Source organism: Microplitis demolitor, chromosome 1 (assembly GCF_026212275.2).
Source record: "Microplitis demolitor isolate Queensland-Clemson2020A chromosome 1, iyMicDemo2.1a, whole genome shotgun sequence".
Taxonomy (NCBI): Eukaryota; Metazoa; Arthropoda; class Insecta; order Hymenoptera; family Braconidae; genus Microplitis; species Microplitis demolitor.
Window position 1 is genome coordinate 19,041,339 of NC_068545.1, and position 23,712 is coordinate 19,065,050.

Genomic DNA, 23,712 nt, shown 5'->3' on the forward strand with positions numbered 1-23,712 from the left:
GAAAGAGATCTTTTTATATACATTAATGTTTTATCAAGATGATAAAGTGTAAATATAAATTGGGGATATTCATAAAATATGTGACGAAAATAGATAAAGGGGCAAGTCATCAAAAACATCCAAGTTTGTCTCAGTATACTGAGGTTCTTATAAGAAGACTAGGTTGTATAATTAGGACTAAATAATAACTCGAGAACAATTAACCTATGAGAATAATATTAACTCGGACAGAAATAAGTTTTAAGAAAAGTAAGTTGAGTAAAATTGAACCACCCATTGATTATAAAAAATAGTATATTACACACCGAGAGAGGAAAGTAGAGAATTCAAAACCGAGTCATTGCCTACTCGCGCCAAAAGCAAGGGTGGCAAACACGCGAATTAGAACGACCTACACGGAAAAATTATTCTGGTTTGGTTTTATAGCAAAGCCGGACCGTGTTGGCCACCTGATGGAAATTGAAATGAACATATGAAAAATTACTATGACCATTGTAAAATTTACCATGGTTATAGTAATTTAGGATGTAATCGTTGTCTATTTTACTTTCGCGATTGTTAAGGGTATTCTCAGACAGTAACTCTCACCTTCTAAAAAATTTGCAATGACTTTCAACTGTTATGAGCGTTTCAAAATTTTATGAATTAATTTTAAAAAAAATTAAACCATTAATTGAAAAAAGGACAACGTAGTCGTAATTTCGCCGAGATATAGATTTAAAAAAAAATTACTCTGTTGTTATCAATTAAGAGTTAAACGAGTTTTGGTAAATAAATTTCAGTAAAATCTTCATGTGAATTTTTAAATTTAAATTTTCAAATTTTGTAGGCTAAAATTTGTTGAATAAATTTCGTTTCACTTCTAATTGATATCAACTGTAAGTAATTTTTTTAAAAACCTGTATCTCAGATAATTTACGACTACGTTGTCCTTTTTTCAATTAATGCTTTAAGTTTTTTTTTTAATTAGTTGATAAAATTTTGATACGCTTATGACAGTTGAGTTATTGGAAATTTGTAAAAAGTTGGAGGCACTGTCTTAGAATGGTCTTAAGTATTTACTTTATATTTGTTTGAGTTATTTATAACAGGTTATTTTTACATCGATTAATTAAGATCGTTTATTACTTGACAGTTTATTTTAGAATTTTTATGTGTTTATCGATTCTATTTTTACAACATTCAAAGGATTAAAAGGGTCTAATAATTTTTAAAAATCTTTTAATGATTTTAAATTTCTGAATGATCAATGTTCGTAATCAAAAAAATGATAACAGTTTTTAATTTCTTGAGATTTTTCATTTTGATTTGTAAATAAAAAAAATTTTTTTAAAATCGACTATTATAAAAATATGGAAATAAAAATTCTGAAAATATTCTGACTTTCAGAAATTCCAAGGTCGTATGAAAATTTATTTAAATAGTTTTTATTTTAAAAACTTAAAAATTTTTTTAATTTCGTAATGTAACTTACTGTAAAAAAAAAAAATTGGGGGATATTAAAAATCATAATTTTTTACGCCTTGTATTTTTGAAATTTCTCTTTAAAATGATGTTACATATAAAGCTACATATTTTTTAAATAAACTGAAAAATTGAATAATGATTTTCTGAAAGTTGCGTTATTACCAGAACAATTAAAAATCAAATTTTTGAATAAAATCCAAGTAAAATTGGTATTGAATACAATAAAAATCTATCTAAAATAAATTATTAATAATAAACATGAAAATATAATAATTACATAAGTGTACTTAATGTTCCTTCATAACTTCTTTTGTGATGCATTAATTATAATATATATTAATAATTCAATTGATTGAATAAAATCATAAACAAAGGAGACCGTAAGTAAATTTGAAGAAATAAGTCTATTTCAATACAATTAATATTAAAATAGCATGATATTTATTAATATCTATAAATATTAATTAGAGCACGTTCCATCTTGTCACATTGATCGGCTATATATACATATATATATATACTACGTATCTGTTCTCCACGGGACTGTTTGTACAGATAATAAGAGGGGGTATCATTCACCACGTGCCATATAATAACACAGCACAATAAATAGAGCTTGTAACCAGTGGTAAGATTCATTGTTAGTACATACTTCGTAAAGCGCAGATCTCTAACGATAAATTTATTGTAACATTATTATAAATATGAAATGTTATAATAATTTATTATAGTATAAATAAAATTATTTTATAAATTTTATTATAGTATTAATTTATATAATATAAATAATAGTAATTAACAAGTGATAGACAGTGCATGTGATTTAATTAATTAGTGTATAAGTGTTATGAAGGCATAAAAAAAAATTCAAAAATAAATCATTAGTAATTAAAGTGATTACAATGTCGAACGATAATGCCAAAGTGTCGGATTCTGGGTATGCGAATACTTGTGAAAACAGTCAATCTCAACGAAAGTGAGTTTTATTATTATTTTTTTTTTAATTGTAATTTATAGGGTAGAGGTACCGTTTTTGGCCACATTAAAGCTTGTTTTGGATACTTGAAAAATTAAAATAAAATATTTTGTAAGACACAATGACATAATTCATTTTTAAAATGTCTTCAAAGATACTTTTATCCCACTGTTAAAATGAAAATTTTTATTTTATACTTTTTCATTAATTTAAATAAAGTATTAAATGTTCAAAAATGTATCAGTGGCTACAAATGGCACTTCTATCCTATTTTATATTATTACTTAGCTATAAGAAAATAATATCATGATTATTTATTTATTTTTTTATTAATAATTATTTCCTTTTGAGAAATTAATGAGTTACAATTTTTCTTTTACAACTGCACTGTAAAAAATTCAGAGTCCGCGATGTATAAAATACCATATAGTAGTAATATAAATATCAATGGTAAAAGTTTATATATATATGTATACAGCGTCCCTAATACCCAAAGGGCATATGCTGTATATAGATCTACCATTAGAGCTAAAATGGCAAATAAATTTTTTTTTGCTCAATCGCTTAGAAATTATTTGAAATAAATATTTTGATAATAAAAAATATTAAAACCAAAAAGGCCTATAAATATACATAAGCCTTTTGGCTTTAAGGCACAATAATTATTAATACCAAAAAAGCATATAAAGAAAAAAGCAAATTATCGTAAAATAAAACCCACGAATTTAAATTTAAATTCACTAATGGAAAAAATTAAAGTAAAAAAGAACTCTGAAATTTTTCGGTGATTTTTGAGAAGGAACACCATGTAAATTTTTCAGTACCAGTTTCACACCTAAAATTTTTTACAGTGTACTGATGTTTTTTTTTTCCTTCTAATTAGATTATTATATACGCGGACAAATTATACTTGTTTGAAATGATATGGTGTCATAATACACTGATAAAAGGATTTCTTAGTATTTAAGAAATCATATTTTTGTATTTAAGAAATGATTTCTTAACTATTAAAAAATAATTTCTTAAATAGCAAGAAATATTTGATGAATACAAAATATAAATCTTTTTTAAATGCTAAGAAATCTTTCTATCTGTGTAACATTTGATGATGTTAGCGACCTAACACAAATTTAAATGAAAATTTTCAAAACATAACAATGGCCACAATAATTTATGATATAATTATCGTAAATTTTTGTATATATTTATTTTAATTTGCGTTGTGTGGCCAATATAGCCGGTATTACTATGACAGCATAGCATTTCAAACAAGAATAATTTATACGTGTTCATATTGGAACAAGTAACTTGAGTTTTTCTTTGTTCATTTGGTGTCAAGTGTTTGGAAAATTAAATTTTTTTTCATTAAGTTGTTTTTATATAGTTGTATTCAAAAACTCATATTGTTTAAAGGATATAGTAAATAATCAGGGAAGCAGATATCGACGTCTTACTTTTGAAATTGGAAATAAAATTTGCAATAATGAAAATTTTAATTTTATATTGATTTTGGTGTTTAGTAGCGACAAGGCGATCTATTAAAGTTTTGAAAATGTAGTTTATTATTTTCACGTAATTTGAAATTCCGGCATTTATTAATCAAATTGTTCATAATTTCTTTTCGAAATCCATTTGTTTTTGTTCTTTTATTCTCAGATTGCATTACCAGTGTAATTTTATATTTTTAAATGTATATGTCATATTGCCATACTTGTTAAACTTTGTTAAAAATGTGGAAAAACATTTTTTTAGTGTTTCCATTTTTCCCGGCCTTTTCGTGACTTGTAATTATTCGCTAAACACAAGTAGTGAACTTTAACATAAAATCAACAAACATGGAATATAAATAATTCCCTTAACCTTTTTATTGAATTCAATTTTTTCAATAATTCAAAAATTGCTTTTCCGATTAATCCTAAAATATATCGTTAGATATATATTCTGTTGGGCCATTAATTACCACAAGTTCTATTGTAATTGAGTCATAAATTAATTTTACAAAAATACTCACTAATGTAAACTTTTCTTAAGAATTTTTAAAAAAATTATTCAAATTACAATAATTTCCTATTTTTCAACAAATTTTTTTTTAAGATTAAAGCGAAAATTCAAAAAATTGAATTATAAAATCTAAAACTATACGAATAATCTTCTTTTCGTTTTTCGTATTTCTAAAATTTAATAAATGAATTTTTTTCTTGAGCTAAGACCCCTCAAAGTTTCTTGCCATAGGTCATGACAATTTATTTATAGATCGAATATAATAAAAGTAGAGGGTAGAATGTTATTTATATAAATTAATAAAATTCTCAAGTGTCTCGAAATCTGCTTCCCTATACAGAAAACATAACTTACTCTGGCTATTAATAGATCTACAGATATAACAAGTTGATTGTGTTATTTTTAGTATATCGTGTACAAATATAACTCATTGTCCCAATTATAGTCGTTTTATTATAAAATTAATTGTGCATCTTACAATAGAACTAATCAACCTGTTGATGCTATTATTAGAACAACTAAATTATTTTTAGCTTTCTTAATTCAATTAAAAATAATATTTTTCTATAAATATGGGAGAGAGGGATGTGGACGGGTATTTTAAGAATTAGTTCTTGTGAGTAATTATAATTTTTTTCGAAACATGACAGGATGCCTCGAAAAAATTTATTTAGAAATTTTTTTTTTGGGATCAAGACAGAGCACTCATTTTTTTTTTTTTTTTTTTTATTTGTTAGCTGCCTAGTTTTACCGTGGGTATTTTATGCCACTTTAAAATTTATGATAATTTAACAATAAATAAAAAATTATCGGTAAAAAATTTTTCATTATTTTCTATAAAACTAAACAATTTTTTTTTTGTATCTGAGTACTTTGTACTTTTTTGATAAAAACTTTAAAATAAAAAAAAAATAAGTTTCCTTATTAAAAAATTTTAGAGGTACCCCAATAATACTCCACCTTCTTTTACTACCAATCACGAGGCATTAAAAATCAACTTGTAATTTTGTTAATAAATCTATTACTTTTTTTTTTTTTTTTTTTTTTTTTATAATCTTTAAAATTTAAGTATTCCCGACATTGATTAAAATAAATAAAAATTTAAATTCATCACCGCGTTGTTAATTCAAATGATAATAAAAATAAATTAAAAAATGATTTGTGTTAATAATTAAAATAAAATAAATTAAAAAATATTTTTTTAGAAGTGGAAGTTCACCCTCTAATAAAAACAGCAATCGTTCAGGAAGCAGTGATGATTGCGGTGATCATCCTTTCAATTCTGGTATCAGGTAACGTGTGGCTTCAACCCAAAAGTATTAATAAAATAAAATAATTTAAATGTAATAAAACGCAATTGTCGGTCTTGATCGACTTATACACACTGCAAAAAGTCGGAAGTGAATTCATGGTGAATATGGATTTTATTTAAATCCGAATTCATTCCGTCACTCGAAGTTCCGGAGTTTAAAAAAAAATTGCATATGGAATGAATAAGGAGCTTTTTCTATCAGAGTGATGTAAATTTTATTTAAATCGGCATTCATTCCGAACGGAAGTTTAAATATTAAAATAAACTCCCTTTCGGAGTGAATTTAACCCCGTGGGAATTAAATAAATAAAGAATCATCTCTACGGATTTAATCACTCACTTGAAAATTTTTTACAGTATGACACAAACTCATTAATTTAAAAAGTTATGATATTAAGAAATACATTTCAACGACGATATGGATGATATTTATTATCTATGACGTGTCGAAATTATCAGCGATATGAATGAAATATATATCAAGCTTATATTAATTAATTACAAATTATAAGATCAATCGATTTATATATTTATAAACTTTTTTTAAGTATAATGATCGATTAATATTGTAATTGTTAGGTAAAGTCAGTTGATTGCATAACGTAATTAGGTTGATTAAAATGAAGGTTTCATATATTTATTAAAATTATTTTGTTTATTGATAAAACAAAAGTTTATATTAACATAAATTACAAATAATACGTAAATTATACTCTCCGCACGAAAAAATATATATCCCGGTAAAATAGTATATGTGTGGCTTCTATGTTCAGTGTATGCTACTTTGCCGGGATATATTTTTTCGTATGAGTCTCTAAATATTAATTAGTTAAATTCATTGCGAATTAGTGGTATACGTATAGTTGGAGAAATAGTGATTATCCACTGATTCATAGTGCATTTCACTAATTCATATTTGGAGAGTAAAAATTATAAGAGATTGTGTTTAATAAAAATTATAATATTTTTTTTTTTTTTTGTAAAGTATGAGGTTACTATATTTGAGAAATAGTGACGGTCAATAACAAACATAAGTCATGTATGTACATTATTTAGTACTGATGATGTTAATTCGAGCACGTGTTTGGCCGCGTGACTTTTCATACACAACAGCCAACAACGTGTGTCACGTAAGAATTTATCCGCAATCGAGTCATGTAATCTTTACTATAATCGTCAAAACTAGTTACTTTAATAACATGAATAGTAATTTTTATATTTTTTTATTATTCATTTTTTTTAATTACTAAACATTTTGATCTTTTTTACAAGAAAATTATATATATTAGGGTGACCCAAAAAAACTGACTATTTTTCTTGAGTTTCTTATGAAAATATGTTGGCTTATGATGTTTTGAAAAGCCTCTCCAAAAATCAGCTTGATAAAAAATTTTAAGAGGTTGCTCACGAATTTTTAAAATATCAACAATGATTAAAATTTGGATTTTTTGCTTCTAAATTTTTTCTTTCTCGGGGCAGCAATAATCTATATTTGTAAAATCATGTTTATAGACATGTATGCTGAAAATTTAAGCCCAAAATTTAAATATTTAAACGGCGCTCAAGAATTTTGAATATTAACTGATAATATGTAACTCATGCTCTGAATTAGTTTTTGTATTATTTTATAACTCAATTATTGTCATTTCACTAAAATATAACTTGCATAACCAAAAATATACAGGGCAGTCTTAAACAATAAAATTTTGTAAGTTTTGAATAAACGAAGAACCTAAAAATTGAATTAAAAAATCAAAAAGTATGTATATAACTTATTATTTCTATTTTTTGGGTTATATTTTCATTCATTGTGATGCAAATTGATGGTGAAAAAATTAAGAAGCTTTATTATTAATATTCAAGGGTCGCTCTAAAATGTTCAAAAGACAGCACTCGGAAACATTTGAAATTCTTGAGCGAGGTTTAAATATTTAAATTTTGGGCTGAAATTTTCAGCTTAGACATGATTTTATAAAAATAAACTATTGCTGCCACGACAAAGAAAAAATTTAAAAGTAAAAAATCCGAGTTTCAATCATTTTTGATACTTTCAAAATTTGTGAGCAACCTCTTGAAAATTTTTTATCGAGTTGATTTTTGGAAAGACTTCTTAAGACATCGTAAACCAACAAATTTTTATAAGAGACTCGAAAAAAAAAATAGTCGGTTTTTTTGGGCCACCCTAATATATATATATACATATTAATTTGGAAAACCTGTAATTTTTGAACTATAAGATTAAATAACATGTTTTGAATGCAAAAAAAAATCTCCGACAGGAAAAGTACCATGACATTTGGCAATAAGACTGATAGTATTGCTGGAAAAGTAAAAAAACGAGAAATTTACCATAAATTTGAATTTAAGCTCAAATGACCTTTGAACGGTTAAATTTATCAAACAATTATAAGAAACCTTATTGATAGAACATTTAATTTTCTACAAAAGTATCTTATGATCGTTTGAATTTTTGATCCGTTAACGAGTTATAAAATTTTAAAGTTAAAAAAAAATTTTTCCCATGTCTTTTAAATAAGAAATCTTATTTAAGCAAGCGCGCGTTGTGTAATTGAGTTGGAAGTTCGAAAAAATATCCATTTTTCTCCCCTCCGGGCAAAAAGCGTCAACTTTTTTCCCGCTGTGTGAAACGAAGTTGACGCTTTCCGCTTCCGTCGAGGAGAAAAATAGTATTGACACCTTGGGCAGTAAATAAAAAAGCCTCAGATCACATATTTGTTGACCTCGGCTTCGCCTCGGCCAACAATTACATGAGATCTGAGACATTTCTTACTTTCCTGCCCGAGGTGTAAAATATACTATTATTTGACACTGTCTACTATATATACATATATTTATATAATTAGATTTTATATAGAATACCTTTAAAATAATATACGATAAATATAAAGAAAAAATTAAAAACAATGTTTTTAAGACGCGTTTTCATTTGTTTCTCTATTCGCACTCAACTGGATAAACGGTACTATCTCTGTTGCACTTGTACATTAAACAGGAACTTTGTCCAAGCTTTTCTCGTAAACAAATCGAAGTTATCAAAAAAATCAAGTGCACGTCGCTAGTTCATAGAGTAAAGCATCGGGTCTGTGTCTTTATTTTGCGTTTAGAGCTTTTATTTCAGAGAAAAGCTGGGACAAAATTATCTGAAAACCATTCTTAAGAGGATTAGTGAAAAAGCGGCATTATGACGCAAAAAAATTCTTTGTTTCAATGACGATAAATATTTACGAAGTGATTTATCATGCATACAGTAAGCTTGAGTAATTTCAGTCTAATTAAGGCGATTTGGATCATACTGAAAAGTATACTTAGCATTATTTTTTTACCACCGAACTGGATATCTTTGGATTTTTAACTGTCAATAGTGTAAACAAAATAAAAGTATGTCTTTATATTATTGTTTAGATAATATTTCCGATAGTTAAACTCTTCCTAGATTGACTGCATCGGCATAATATTTTAAAATAATTTCAATCGTTATACATTTTTAATATAAAATATATTTTTCAATGATTTTATTATCCATAAATTAACGTAGCAATGAGGCGCTAACTCAGCCAATCAGCGAGATAAACGATAAAGAACACCAGAAAAAGAAATCAAAGACAACAACGCCGCTTGGCAGTGGTAAAAAGTCAGCCCTAAAAAGTGTAGGCCAACAGACCAAGACTGGTCTTTATACAGTAATCTCAAATATATCAGATCAAAAGTTTGAAAAATCAGGTATGTCACTTTTTTTTTTTTAAGATCAAAAATACGTAATGTCATAAGGCACTGCTGTAACAGAGAGTAACACATCTTTATTTATTTTTTATTCTTATTCAATATTTACTAAAGTATATAAATTTATTGTTGGGTGATCGGACCAGTAAATGAACACGACTAGTAAATGAACATTATCTAATTTTTTCCTACATCATTTAGATTTTAATCACAATTCCATAAAGAAAATACATGATTACTGTTTCATTGACACACTGATAGAAAAATTTATTTGAACCAAATAAGATTTATTAATAGTTAATAAATGATTCATTTGAAAGCTTAACCAAATAAATATTTATTAATAGTTAACAAATGATTTATTAAATGAGATTTATTTGAACCAAATAAATATTTCTTAATAGTTAATAAATGGTTTATTTGAATAGGAAATGACACATGAAGCTAATTAAGTAGGGTTATGTCAAAAAATTTAGTCCCATTTAAGTTTATTTTTTTAAAGAAAATAATACGCACAGTAATTAATTTAAAAAATATTCAGCATTTTTTTTATTTATATAATATAATATTTAGTTGATTATATTTTGAATTTGTTACACTAGACAGTATACTGAAAGGCATTGTAAACAAAAAGTGGCGCTGTAGTCAAAAATCACAGTGATGTTAATTCAAACATGAGATTTATTAACTATTAATAAATCTATATTTGAGGAAAATAAATGCTTATTTCAAATAAATGCATTTATGAATATCAAAAATACTTCTATCAGTGCAACTTTTAGAATTTAAATTCTAATTTTATTCCATCTTTCTACATGAAAATGTTAAAAAATATGACCGTTCATTCATTGGTTACGCGGTCACTTACTGGTTCACTCACCCTGTTATTACCATAATTATCAGTGCATTATTGCGCCGCTTGTTTATTATTCAAATCTCTAAACTGTTAGTCAAGTTACAATTTATTGAAACGTTACTGCATCCCTGTTAGTATATTTAAAAAAAGCAATTGCTAAAATTGAAAGATTTCATGCTATAATAATATGAATTTTTTAATTATTAAAAACAATAATTAAAATTTTAAAATATCGATGAATTTTAAAGATATTACAGCCTGTAAATTCAAAAAAATTATTTTACAAAGCTAGTACTGCTTTTTTAAATAATTTTTTAAAATTCCGACAGTTTATTTAAAACAAAAAATAATAATAATAATAATACTCATCTAAGGGACAAGATTTCAATAGCTTACATGCTATAAAACTGTCAGCATGTATATTTTAGTATCATATTTAATCTTATTCAAATTAATCGGAAATTTCTGTATGAATATTTTTCGATTTAAATCCATTGAATCTGATTAAAAGTTTATAATCGGAACTAATCGGTATCAATCGGAAAATATAATTTTAATAACAATATGATTTTCCGAACAAACCCGATTCATTCCGATTAAACTCAATCGAAATCTAATAAAGTTTGAATCAGATCCAATCAAATTTCTTAACCAGGATGGTTATTATTAAATTTGTTTATCGTCAATATTGCTTTATATTAACCGCTCTGGTCTTAATAAACCAAACTTATTGTCTAGTGTATAATATAACTAATATTCTATAAAATATATTTGTTAGTATATCAACACAGATTTAAGAATTATTTCGTATAAAAATATGATATTGATCATATTTTATCTATCTCTTATATATCCCATCCTGCCGGATATATAATTTTTTTCAAATGGGAAATCACCAAAAAAAAAAAAAAAAGAAAAAAGAAATGCAGTCACGTTAGAAATATCATATTACAAACGTAGTTTTGACATTTGACAGCTATTAAGTCGAAGTATATATTCATAATGACGAAAAAAATTGAATGGCATTTTTCACTCTTACATCCAGTGGGCCTAACAAGTCCTTACGAAACGAAACATAACTTATATTTTTGTTGGTTGAATAGAAGAAGAAATAGGTAATGTAGAGTTGGTGGATGCTAAGGAACCTGGCGAACACAATGGCGATTCAAACTTCATCATACCCAAGAGAGACATTGTTTCTCAAATCGATTCTCCGGACAATATCAACCCAAAATTAAATGTTAGTATTTATTATAATAAATAGGTCCCATTATTTGCCAGTATATGATACAAGATACATGCATACATAGTGAAGAAAAATTACATTCAATAGACAATAAATAATATTTATTACACGAAAAATAATATCCATTGTGCTGAAAATTCTTATTTATTCAATTTTTTCTGGTCAGTTAAAAAAAAAAAAAAAAAAAAAAAAAAGTTGACCGAATTTCAAATGGTCGGAATGAAATCGATCATTTATTAACAATGACAAAAATAATGATTCCATAAAACTAATATTAATTTATTGTATTTTTTTCAAAAGGATGGTTTTTATACGGTGGTATCGTTGCATGACGGACTCATACTCTATTCGTCAAGTTCACTGCAAACGGCACTTGGTTACCCGCAGAACAGTTGGCTCGGTTGTTCATTCATTGACTTTATCCATCCAAATAACAAAAAGTTATTTATGGATAAACTTTCCGAAGGAATTTTTCTATTATTAAACAATCGTCAAGAAAGTACGTTTTTAATAATAAATAACAACTTATATATATCGTATACACTAATGCAAAAAATTTAATTTTTATGGAAAAAGTTTATGAAAGATTCTTGTAGAGAATTTATTAGTTTTCAAAGCAGCCCTCCAATGTACTGTGCAATCATCGGTAGCTGAGATATCGATGCTCAAAGCCAAAAGTTAAGCTAAAAAAAAGAAAAAAAAAGAATAAACTAAAGCTAAATAACTTTGTTAACTGGCCTATGCATTGATGTTCCTGAAAAAAAAATTTCCCCAGCCCGTGGATCCTTCAATAAGAAGAAAAACAATAACCGTAAATCTAAAAAAAATTTTGATCGAAACCATAAATTTCAAGCTGTAAAATTATTTTTTTAAGATCTCGATACGATTATTTTTCAGTTACAGCTTTTTAAAAATCACTGAAAAATTAATAATATTTTTCTGTCCCTTCAATTTTTTGGATCAGTGTATTCAGAAGAAAAAGTTATAAATTATGTGTGATAATTAAACATTTAATTTTTTATTGTTTAGATATTAACGAACAACAAACGAATTTCTTTTGTAATTTACGATGCAATCCACACAATATCCAGAAAAATGATGATTCAGATGCTAAACAAAAATCATTATATCAAATTCAAACAGCAACAGATAATGAAAATACATTTGTAAAAACATCAGCTTATTTACCATTTCATATGAGTTTGTGCTTTAAAAATTTTCCTGAATCTATGGAGAATGCACATTCATCTATTATGACTTTAATAATAAAATCTGAGCCAATACTTTCTGCTTATGAAGGTATTCATATATAACAGTAATAATCAACAAAACAATTAATATTCATATCGCAATATCGATGAAAATAGTTCGATTGTTTTATTACATGATTTAAAATTTTTTACAAGCTAATTAATAATTTTAATTCATTTTTTTTTTAAAATCGTCGTTTATAAATCTTAGCTAATTTTTTTAATTTGATTTTTTACCATAAAATTAGTATTATGCGTTTTTATTTTATGGAACCCATGTGAAAAAAATTCGTTACAAAAACGTTTATGATAGTGAACTTCGAAAATTGAGACAATTCTGAACGTTAAGTTAAACATTTGTGGAACTTTGAAAAAAATAGAAAGTCAACTATTTTCAACTGTTCTAGGCTTTTCTTGCGCGTTTTATTTTTTCACCAAAAATAAGTTGATTTGACAATTTTTGGGATTTGAAGAACGTTACAATAAAGGAATTATGAATATTTAAGGCTCTCACGAAAATTATTGAGATATGGGCCAAAAAACATAAAAATGATTTGAAAATATTTATGAACATTTTTTTACTTTTATAAGAACTTTTTGGGAAGATCAGTTTTTTTTTTCACTTTTTGACTTGTTCAAAAATAGTCTAAAAAATGAGTGAGTGAAACTAATTCTAAAATTATTATGAACATAAAATTGTCAATTTAAAACATTTTTTCTTAAAAAATTAAAAAAAAATTAGAAACCCGCAAGAGAAGTTCACACTAGTTTGAAAATTTTCACACTTCTAATTATTTTGAAGTTCCAAAAATGTTCAACTTGAAAAGTTCAGAATCGTCTCAATTTTTGAAGTTCACAGTCTAGAACATTTTTGGAATATTTTTAGTGGAATTTTATTTACATTTAGCGATGTAAGAACATTCCATCAGTACACGGAGAAAAATAAATGGGAATTTTCCCTATTTTCGCAAAGATATTTTTCCAATGTTGATCATAGGAGTTTTCACTATGGTAACATAGGAATTATTCTAATAATGCCGTAGTGATTATTCATATGGCAACAATGTAAAAAAAACCATGTAACATATGAAGCAAATTCCTATGCTGTTATAGGAATTTTTACTTCATCAACTTAAGAATAATCACAATGTTAACAAAGGAAAAACATAACATAGGTGAAATACCTATAAAATATAAATATTTTCCTATTGCTGCATATGGATTATTCCTATGTCGACATGGGGATTTTTACTATGACACTATAGGAATTTTTTCTATGCGAATATAGGAGAAATGCCAATTTTTTTTCCGTGTAAATGACATCTTCATAAACAGGAAACGTTTATATTTTGTGCACTGTGAAAAATTTCCAACAAATTTTATTATGGGTGCATTGTAACACCGGACCATAAGAAAACCGGTATAAAATTTACGTGTCCCATAGTAAACGGTATGCGCAGACGACACGATTGGGACCTATGCGCATTTGTTTACTATGGGACACTTGTAAATTTTGTACCAGTTTTCTTATGGTCCGGGGTTACAATGCACCCATAGTAAAATTTAATGGGAATTTTTCACAGTGTGGCGTTATTTCTAACAGAAAAAAAGTTACGGGTGACTTTTCATAAAAATACATAGATAGTATCATCCGCCTCGAGATGGCCAGGAATTTTTACTATGGCAGTATAGGAATTTCCTTCATTTGAATACAGGAAAAATACCTATTTTTTTTTCTCCGTGTATTGCATTTTGCAATTTCCATGGCAAAAAAAATTGAGATACTTACTGTGTGTTTAGACAGTACAAAGTTTCGTTAGGTAGTTTTTGATAAGAAACTTTTTGTGTCTATTATAACCAGAAAATATTTTATAACCAAGAGAAAAATGGTTTAAATCTACACGGCAAAAAATGTTGGCTCGAAACCTACAGATTTTTATTATGCTGTTGGCCAAACTTGAAACAGGAAGTAAAACATCCAAAAGGCTCTTATAAAAAATTACTATGCCACATTACAATTATTATAATGGATGAAAGTAATTGTTATTAACGTTTATCGATAAGTTTCTCGTGCGTAGTAAGTATTGCGATACAGCATAATAATTTTTCGTATGAGCGTAATAAAAAGTGGTAGGTTTCGAGCCAACATTTTTCTCCGTGTAGATTTATAAAAAATGTTAAGGCTTTTGAATAATGGAATTTTAAAAAGTGTTGTAGATCGGGTTATTAATTTTGAATACACTTATGATTATTTAAATAATCATGTCTTAATAAACTAGAATTTTTTGTAGCAGCAGAAAATAAAATTACCTCATTTACAACTCGTCATAATGCCAATTGCCGTTTTACTCATCTCGACGACGAGGTGGTCCAGTATTTCGGTTACTTACCTCAAGATATGATGGGACGCTCAGTCTTCGATTACTATCACCCAGAGGATATGCCTTTTATCAAAGAGATCTACAAGACTGTGAGCATTTGTTGTAGACTGAAGCTTAAAAAAAAAAATATTATTAAATGATCTAAACGGAATAAAAAAAAATGGTCATTACGTAAGATGTTGATACAATTTAAAATAACAATTGTTGATTTTTAAATTTAACAGATTATTAGACTTTCTGGAGCGGCTTTCAAATCGAAACCATACAGATTTTATATACACAATGGAGAATATATTTTATTGGAGACCGAGTGGTCGGCGTTTGTCAATCCGTGGGAGAAAAAAATTGAATTTGTTATAGGTCAACATCGTATTATTAGTGGTCCGGTTGATATAAATATATTTAATCAAACTCAGCAACAATTATCAATGACTAATATAATGAATGATAATTTGAGTGAAGAAGTTTTGATTAAATCAAGGATTATTGAGGGCGAGATCTGTGCCCTCCTTGCCGAGGTAATATCCCCTTTTTTATTAATTTATTCACGTGCACATTTATATTATAAAATAAAAATTAAAATAAATATTACAACTTATTGTTGTACTATTAAACAGGCAAGTACGAGTGGGTAGTGCTATTTTTATTTATTAGAATAATAATAGTAATAATAATAATAATAATAATATAATCATAATTCTTGACAAAAACAAAATTCAGATAGCATTCTCACGTTGTATTTTGTGTAACAACAACAATAATAATGATAACCAAAAAGGTACAATCATTGGTTGTACCTATTTGGTGTCTTTATACGAATCCGTCTCTCTGTTTTTCTTCATCTTATGAGCAGAGAATCCAAAGCTGTACTTTCGATTATGGCTCGGCTATGAAATTCAAAGACATTGCATCATTTGTCGAAAACAAGACTTGTGATAACGATAAGAAATCATTGCCTACATCTAGGACACCTGTAATGTATACGGATGAAATGAGACTTTCGGTGACTATTACTTCATTTTATCTTCATATTATATCATATTATACTATTCATGTATTTAGACGTTGTAAGCTTTTTCTAATTATTCATTTGTTATTATTATAATCACGTAAGCTCAATTATTTAGACAGTTAACATCAAATTTTTTTTCGTGGTGAGTAACAAGACCGATATTTGATATAATTTTTATAGATTTATGTAAATTCTTTGTAGCATACTATTGTTATTAATTACTATTAAAACAATAATTCATTTTTCATCATACCTGCACCGGAAGTTTAAATTCCTGCCCTGTTTCGAGGGAAGAAAGTCGTTCTTTTATTTTATGAGAGAACAAATTATTTAAATTTTACACACCACGGAGGTAGGCAGGATGTCCCAATCGGCGTGTTTGCCACCCGAGTCGGAATATCCTACTTTCCTCCTTAAGTGTGTAATATACTATTATTTAAAAAGGAGAACAACAAATTTTTTGATACTGGTTGAATTTTTAACAGTGGGGCTGAAATATGGTAACATTATCATATGTTTTACACTTATTCATCTATTACTAATATGCATGCTCAATAAACAAAGACCGCAACTTTTTGAGGGTGTTAAATTAATTAAGAGTGGACACTGAGTTCAGAGTTATTTGTTTTTTTAAATTTAATCTATTGGGAGTACTATTCATTTGTAAACATTGAATAGAATTTCAATTTATGGATATTCCAAACATTGATTCATCATTCACTGAATTTTAATTTATCAAATTGACGATCATGATTAATTGATAGTACACAAAATAATTATAGACTTTTTTTGTAATCTTTACAAATTTTGTATAAAAAAAAATCTGACAAACAGTTGACCCTGTATGGCAACCTAATAACTTCTTACTGTTTTTGAGCTCAGAGTACTCTTCGAGCTTAAAAAACTGTTATTTTCTTTGAAAAAGATAAAAAAAAAAAATTCAGTGAAATCTGCTGAAAACTCAATTTTATAAAATTGGACAAAAACTAATAACTTTCCTTCGTTTTTTTTTTTTTTTTTGACAATTTTCAATCTTTTTAGCGGGAAATAAAAAATTGTTATAAAACAATCATATTTTAAAAAATAGTTTTCTTGAGGAATTTTTTTGTGCATTCTGAATTATAAAGTTCAGTGTTTAGATTTCAGATCAAAATGCAGAAGCAAAATTTCATTGTTATTATTTTTTGAAGCCTTCACACGTAACCGAAAGATTTTAATTTTCCATTCGATTATTCAAAATCTCGTTTCTGAGACTCGGTGATATTTTTTGTACTTTTTGAATCGTCACAATTGTGGCGACATTTTATAAACGCCTTTCTAACTTTTATACAAATTTAAATTTTGAAACCGCCATTTTCTTAAAAATACCACGAGATAAGAATACGAAGGGAAACTAAATTTCTCAATCATTTGCAAAAAAGATTGCGTCTAATCATCTAGCTGGTTGTGACTGATCAAATTCATGACCAAGCCCAAATTTGTGACCGAAAATTTGATGACGGTCACAAATCATCTAGCCAGATGCAACTGACCAAATTTGTGACAAAAAAATTTTTGACAGTCATTTCGCAATAGAACAGGCTCGTCATTTAGGTCCGTCGGTCACAAGACCGTCAGCGGACCGTCTTGTGATAAAAACTCAAAATGACGGTCATTCCGCATCACTAGCTGCCGGCTATTGGCGCTAAATGTCGTAGATTTCAAGTATCTGTTAGGAAAATCATTTTTTTCGACCTTAAAAACTATTGGACATATATTTTGTTAGAGATGAAATTTTCCACAAAAAATACAAAAAAAAATCGATATTTTTCACCATCAAAAAGGACGCGGTCGCTTTACTAACATTATTAGTAGAAATAGAAGATTAAAATGCTGCTTTAATTATTTTTTATTGACAATGAAAAAAAATAAAATTTTAATAATTTGGATGAATAATTAATGATTAAAGTATTTAAATACATTGTTTCTGATCAAACGGTCATACATTTTTATAGAAACGTAAAGGTGTGATGGCTGGCGAAATTTCACCTCCCCACAAATGCAGTGGAACTAAATCATCAAGTGAAACACCGCTGAGTTACCATCAATTAAATTATAATGATAAAATCGAAAGATTTTTCAACAGCAAACCGATAGTTAATATTGTACCCGTCAGCGATGAAAAAATATTTCACTCCAATTCTCGAAGTAATTATACAATTTAATAAATTATTTATTCTAGTAAGGAGGCGACATAATTTGATAATTGGCACTTAGCGACTTATCTTAGATAAAAAGTTAACGAATAATAAATGTATCTCAACAATTATTTTTTTAATGATTTACATTTATAGCTTCAAATTCAAGTCCAACAAAAAATGATAGCGGTGGTAGTGGAAGTGGAGAATATTTTAGCAACGGTTCTAATAATTTAACCAGCGGCAAAGATAGACTTAATAATAATAGTAATTCAACTTCGACAGATAATTTTCAGACAATACCTCTCACTGAAATATTACTTAAAAAGCATAATCACGATATGGAACAACTTATGGTTCAAAAACATAAAAAACTTCAGTCAAATATTAAGACTGGAAATTCTAATAAAAATAATATTAAAAATAATGATAATAATAATAATGATGATAATATTATTATTATTATTAACAATAATAATAATAATAATAATAATAATAATAATAACAATAGTAATAATGGTACTGAAGAACCAAAATTAGAAAAAACAAAAGATAAAAAAATTCAAGATAAAAGTCGAAATGGAAAACGTAATGGCTGTCTAATTCTCGAAGATGAACATATTAAGGTTAATAATTATTTATATTTTATTACTATACTTTCTTAATACAAAAATATTTTTCATTTCACATGCATTTAAATGACGAGTTTAAATTATTGGGCATGTTCAAAAAAACACTCTGGACATTGATAAATCCTGATTAAGAAAAATAATTTAATCCATGCGAAGTGTATATCTATATATTAATTGACTCAAATTGTTTTAAATCATTTCAAATTGTTTTGATACTGCAGTTATCTATTCCTCTGGTTTAACCAGATAATATTTTTGAACGCAGAACTTTCATCTTTATCTTTCAAATTGAATTTCTGAATATTCCCATAGTGTGGGTCGCGGAATGAAATACGATTTCAGACTTAAGGTGATGGTAGCTCTCACTTTCAGCTAGGGTAGTTAACTTCACTCTCTATTTAAATCATTTCGTTTTATTCCTTGTCGTACTATGTGTTGAAAAAAGTTGCTAATTGATTAAAATGTGATAACGTTAAGTAAAATAAAATTTTAAAATTTATAGGTACCTAAATATAATGAAAACAATAAAAATACGGAAAAGCTTTTGGTAAAAGAACACAGAGAGCGATTGTCAAGTGTAAAAGCCAGTAGAGTGGATATAAATACTCAAAAAAAACACAGTGGATCTGAAGAATCTGAACTTACAAATTCTCGAAGTAGGCGTGATAGGAAACGCAAAGCTGGGCATGTTTGTAAAGAAGAACTTTTTAAGGTTTGTTGGTTACTATTTAAAATATTAAAATTATAAATTAAATATATTTGTAGCAATATAAAAAAAATTTTGAAAAATCGGACCAAAACCAATAACTTTCTTTTTTTTTTTTTTTTTGAAAATTTTAAACTTCCATAGCGAAAAGTTAAAAATACTGCGAAAAATTTTTGGTGTGAAAATGGCACCCGAGAACTTTACACGGTCTGCTCAGTGTGAAATATCAAGTGGTGTACTTTTAACACAGTATGCGTGTTTTCTTTTGCACCTTTTAAATAAATAACTTGCACATTTATACCCTTTGTAGTGTGAACGTTCTGACTCACACGGTCTAAAATTTGACACCGTATATTTATGTATTTATTTTAAATTTTATAGGTACCAATGAAAAATAAAAGAAATAGAAATAACACTAAAAGTAATAATACAACACTGTGTGTGAAAACAAAAATAGATCAATTTGTATTAAATGAAGTGCGAACAAGGAATAACATGTGGTCACAATTGCCTTTAGTTTATCAAAATACATTCCATCCTTCTGGTTTAAATCAAATACTGCCAGTTTACTATGCACCTGTTTCACAAATACAAATCGACAGTAAAAACATGGAATTTCAATCAGCTCAATCAACTCAGCCACAATATTCGACTTTATCATTCCAACAGTATCAGTATCAGTATCAGTATCAATATCAGCAGAGTCCATTCGTATCGTACCCAACATCATGTGGCGGAATAGTGTATCCAACAATAATTGGTGATGCTAGCTCAGCACCAATTCCATTTACTTATCCATCTATGATGGCTCAGGCACCAAGTCAATTAGATAATTTGCAAAGACCTGTAACTTTATTATCGGGAAAACATTCAACGGAGCTAAAACGGCCGACAAGCCAAGACACTAGTGTCAAAGCTGAACTTGGTAGTATTATGGCAACCTCAGAGTCGTCAAAAAAATTATTTTCACCCAGTTATCATTATTCGTCTTGTGTCAGTATATATGATAGAAATGGACAAAATGAATCGAGTATGGAAGATTCAAGTGATTCCAGTTTTTATGGAAGTTTTTTGAATACCAGCACTAACAGTAGTTCTAATTGCAATGAGAATGATTACGCTGCACGTATTTCAGAGGTAATAATCACTTATTTTAAAATCATTATGCTGTAGAGTTATTACTGTTGTAAATAATAAATAATAATATGTATTTTTAATTAGATAAATGCATTAAACAATGGTGGGGGTGAGTCGACAAACAGACGTTTTGGGATGATAAATAATTTAAAAAATGATATGACACAGCCTAATATGGAAGCAACTACATCTTCACTGCAAAAGAAAGGCTTGCCGTGGTATCACAGTGTAAAAATGACACCTGAAATAATATATAATTATCAAATGTCTCCAAAAGCTTTAAGTGAAGTTCTTAAAGACGATCTCCAAAAACTAAAGACATTTAAACAACCACTTCTCGTAAGCGATCAAATAGATCAGCTTTATCTTGACCAAGAACTCGAGAGTTTTGGCACTAAACTAACTTTGGATCGCAGCAACTCGTCAAGTGAATGCGATTCTTTTAACCAGAGCACTAATTGTACATCTTACGTTTCATCTCAGGTGAGACATGAATGGTAAATAAACAATTTTACATTTATTTAAAAATTATTATAATTCTTTTTTTTATCTTTTCAAATTTAATTAATACAGTCGGCTCTCTGAAAGTGTCCGCTTTCGGGGCTGTAGGAGAATATATTTCCGAGAAATACAGTCCCCTCACTATCATACCATTATGTTCGATTTGGTCGTAGATTTTATTTGCAGATTCGACTCTCTTTAAGTGTCTGCCTTAAATCTGGCCGCCGTGAGAAACTATTTATACATATATATATATATATATATATATATATATATATATATATATATATATATATATATATATATATATATATATATATATATAATATAGTATACGTATACAAGTACGATTGTTGCGAACATATACAGAGAGTTTGAAAAAAATTAATGACTGTCCATTGGTGAGGGAACAACTAAACTCTAAAATGAGGGGAACGGACATTTTCAGAGTGGTCACATAGAAAGAGTCGACTATAACAAATTTTCATTTTTATAACTTTTATTTTATTTATTACGTTTTACGCTACAATTTAAAATTACATTATTAAGAAGCAATTAAATAAATAAATAAATAAATAAATTTAATATCATGAAGTCTTACAATACAGCAGAGTATTTCTTTCTTTTATTATTATTATCATTATTGTCTAATAACCGTGTGCTCATATATAAGAGTAACACTTTATGTAAGGCTTCATATAATAGCTAATGTTTTTATCACGTTGAACTCAACGTGACTAATATTGCAATAATAATAACCGTAATATTTATTTTTTTTTAATTTACAGCACAATCTTATACGAAAAGAAATGAAGAATAATAAGTGCGCAATTGTATATGAAGAAGATGCACCTTTACCATTATTAGCTTAACCGTAATTAATTTACCCTCATTAATTTTCAACTACACTCATTTTTTTTCGTAACTAAATAATTGATACAAATTTTTTTCTACTATATGGACTTTTTTTCTGAATAGTAATTTTTTTTACTAGCCGTTAGTATTTATATGACTTTTTAATCAACATGATATCAGACGAATACTATGTACATTTTTTTTAATTGGTATATATTTGCATTTAAATATATAGTAAATGAACTATTTACAATATTTAATAGAGTAAATTTAAAGTATATTTAGATGATTGAAATAGAAATTTGTCGAATGCTCTTGCATTATTTTTGATTTTACGTCCATATTTTTTGGATTCAATGATAGCGATAAAAGTTTATTTCAATCGCTTTTTTTTTTTTTTTATAATAAATATATTGGTTGGATCGTTTTTTCTTTTATTTAAATATGAAAACGTAATTACAGTAAAATATTTGAATGAAATATTGAATTGTAATTATTAATTAAAAGTATTAAAAGCTTTGGGAGATTTAAGACGTTTTTGTGAGAATTATAGTTTATTGTGTGGCAAGGAATAAAACAAGACGATTTTGGACAAAGATGAAGTTAACCCTTCGTCCGTCGCGCGGTCTCGCCGCCATGTTTTTAACCTTTAAACGACAACCCCAGTCTAATAGACCACTAATCAAATTTAAAATCAATAAAACTCTTTTTGATATGTTTAATTAAATATTAATTAATGTCAAGTTTCAAAACAAATCAAATTTATAATATCATTAAATCATGTATTTTTTATGAAGATGTGGTTTTATTCGTGTAGTAGATAAAATTTCCTTCTTTAAAGTAAAAAAACCGAGTGTACTTCTAATAGCGGTCTGTCAGACCGGCATTACCCATAACGTGCAAATTTTTAGACTTACTGTTTAAAGGTTATAATAATTTTTTAATACACGTAGAGAAATTTTTTATAAAACTTATCCAAAAAATACGATACTGTAGGACCATGTGGAAAATATGTAAATTTTTCACATACACATTGTAAAATATACTACTCAATAGCATGTAAATGAAGTGCATTTTATACTAACAACATGGTAAAAATTTAGTTACTAGCTAGAAGTCCGGACAGTACCAAATTTTATGGGTAATTTTTACTCAAAAATGATCTACATGTAAAAATTTCGGCTCTGCACTCATAGCGCAACGGATGAAGGGTTAACGGACCGAGCCGAAGGTAAGATCAGGCTCCACACGAAGTAAAAAATCGTGGTTTATTACGTGCCACATACTATTTTCATTTTTTTTCTCATTGGATAATCATCCCGCTGGGGTCACGTACCAAATTCTCTAGTATTGATTTTTTTTTCGAATTTTCTTTGTACTTACTTGAGTTTTTCATAGGCTAACTTGATCAATAAATGGATGACCCCCAATAATTTGACGAAAAACATATTAATAAATTTCG

General features: G+C 27.3%; 1 protein-coding gene across 1 annotated transcript; it reads left to right on the top strand.

The window, feature by feature from the left end:
• The first annotated feature begins 38 nt into the window (after nt 1–38).
• On the top strand, nt 39–22,378 carry LOC103578979 (period circadian protein). Its single transcript, XM_053740815.1, has 17 exons — nt 39–48; nt 2,353–2,443; nt 5,650–5,736; nt 9,313–9,497; nt 11,457–11,593; nt 11,900–12,098; nt 12,629–12,898; nt 15,141–15,319; nt 15,455–15,847; nt 15,955–16,233; nt 18,237–18,429; nt 18,576–18,819; nt 18,931–19,045; nt 19,554–19,763; nt 20,139–20,894; nt 20,979–21,377; nt 22,184–22,378. The coding sequence occupies exons 1-17, from the start codon at nt 39–41 to the stop codon at nt 22,265–22,267; spliced, it is 3,831 nt and encodes a 1,276-aa protein (XP_053596790.1). The 3' UTR covers nt 22,268–22,378.
• The last annotated feature ends 1,334 nt before the right edge of the window (nt 22,379–23,712 follow it).

Excerpts from the sequence above, each read along its gene's own strand:
- LOC103578979 (XM_053740815.1), top strand. Across the intron at positions 20,895-20,978 it reads ACGCTGCACGTATTTCAGAG|ATAAATGCATTAAACAATGG; the intron begins GTAATAATCACT and ends ATTTTTAATTAG. Across the intron at positions 21,378-22,183 it reads CATCTTACGTTTCATCTCAG|CACAATCTTATACGAAAAGA; the intron begins GTGAGACATGAA and ends TTTAATTTACAG.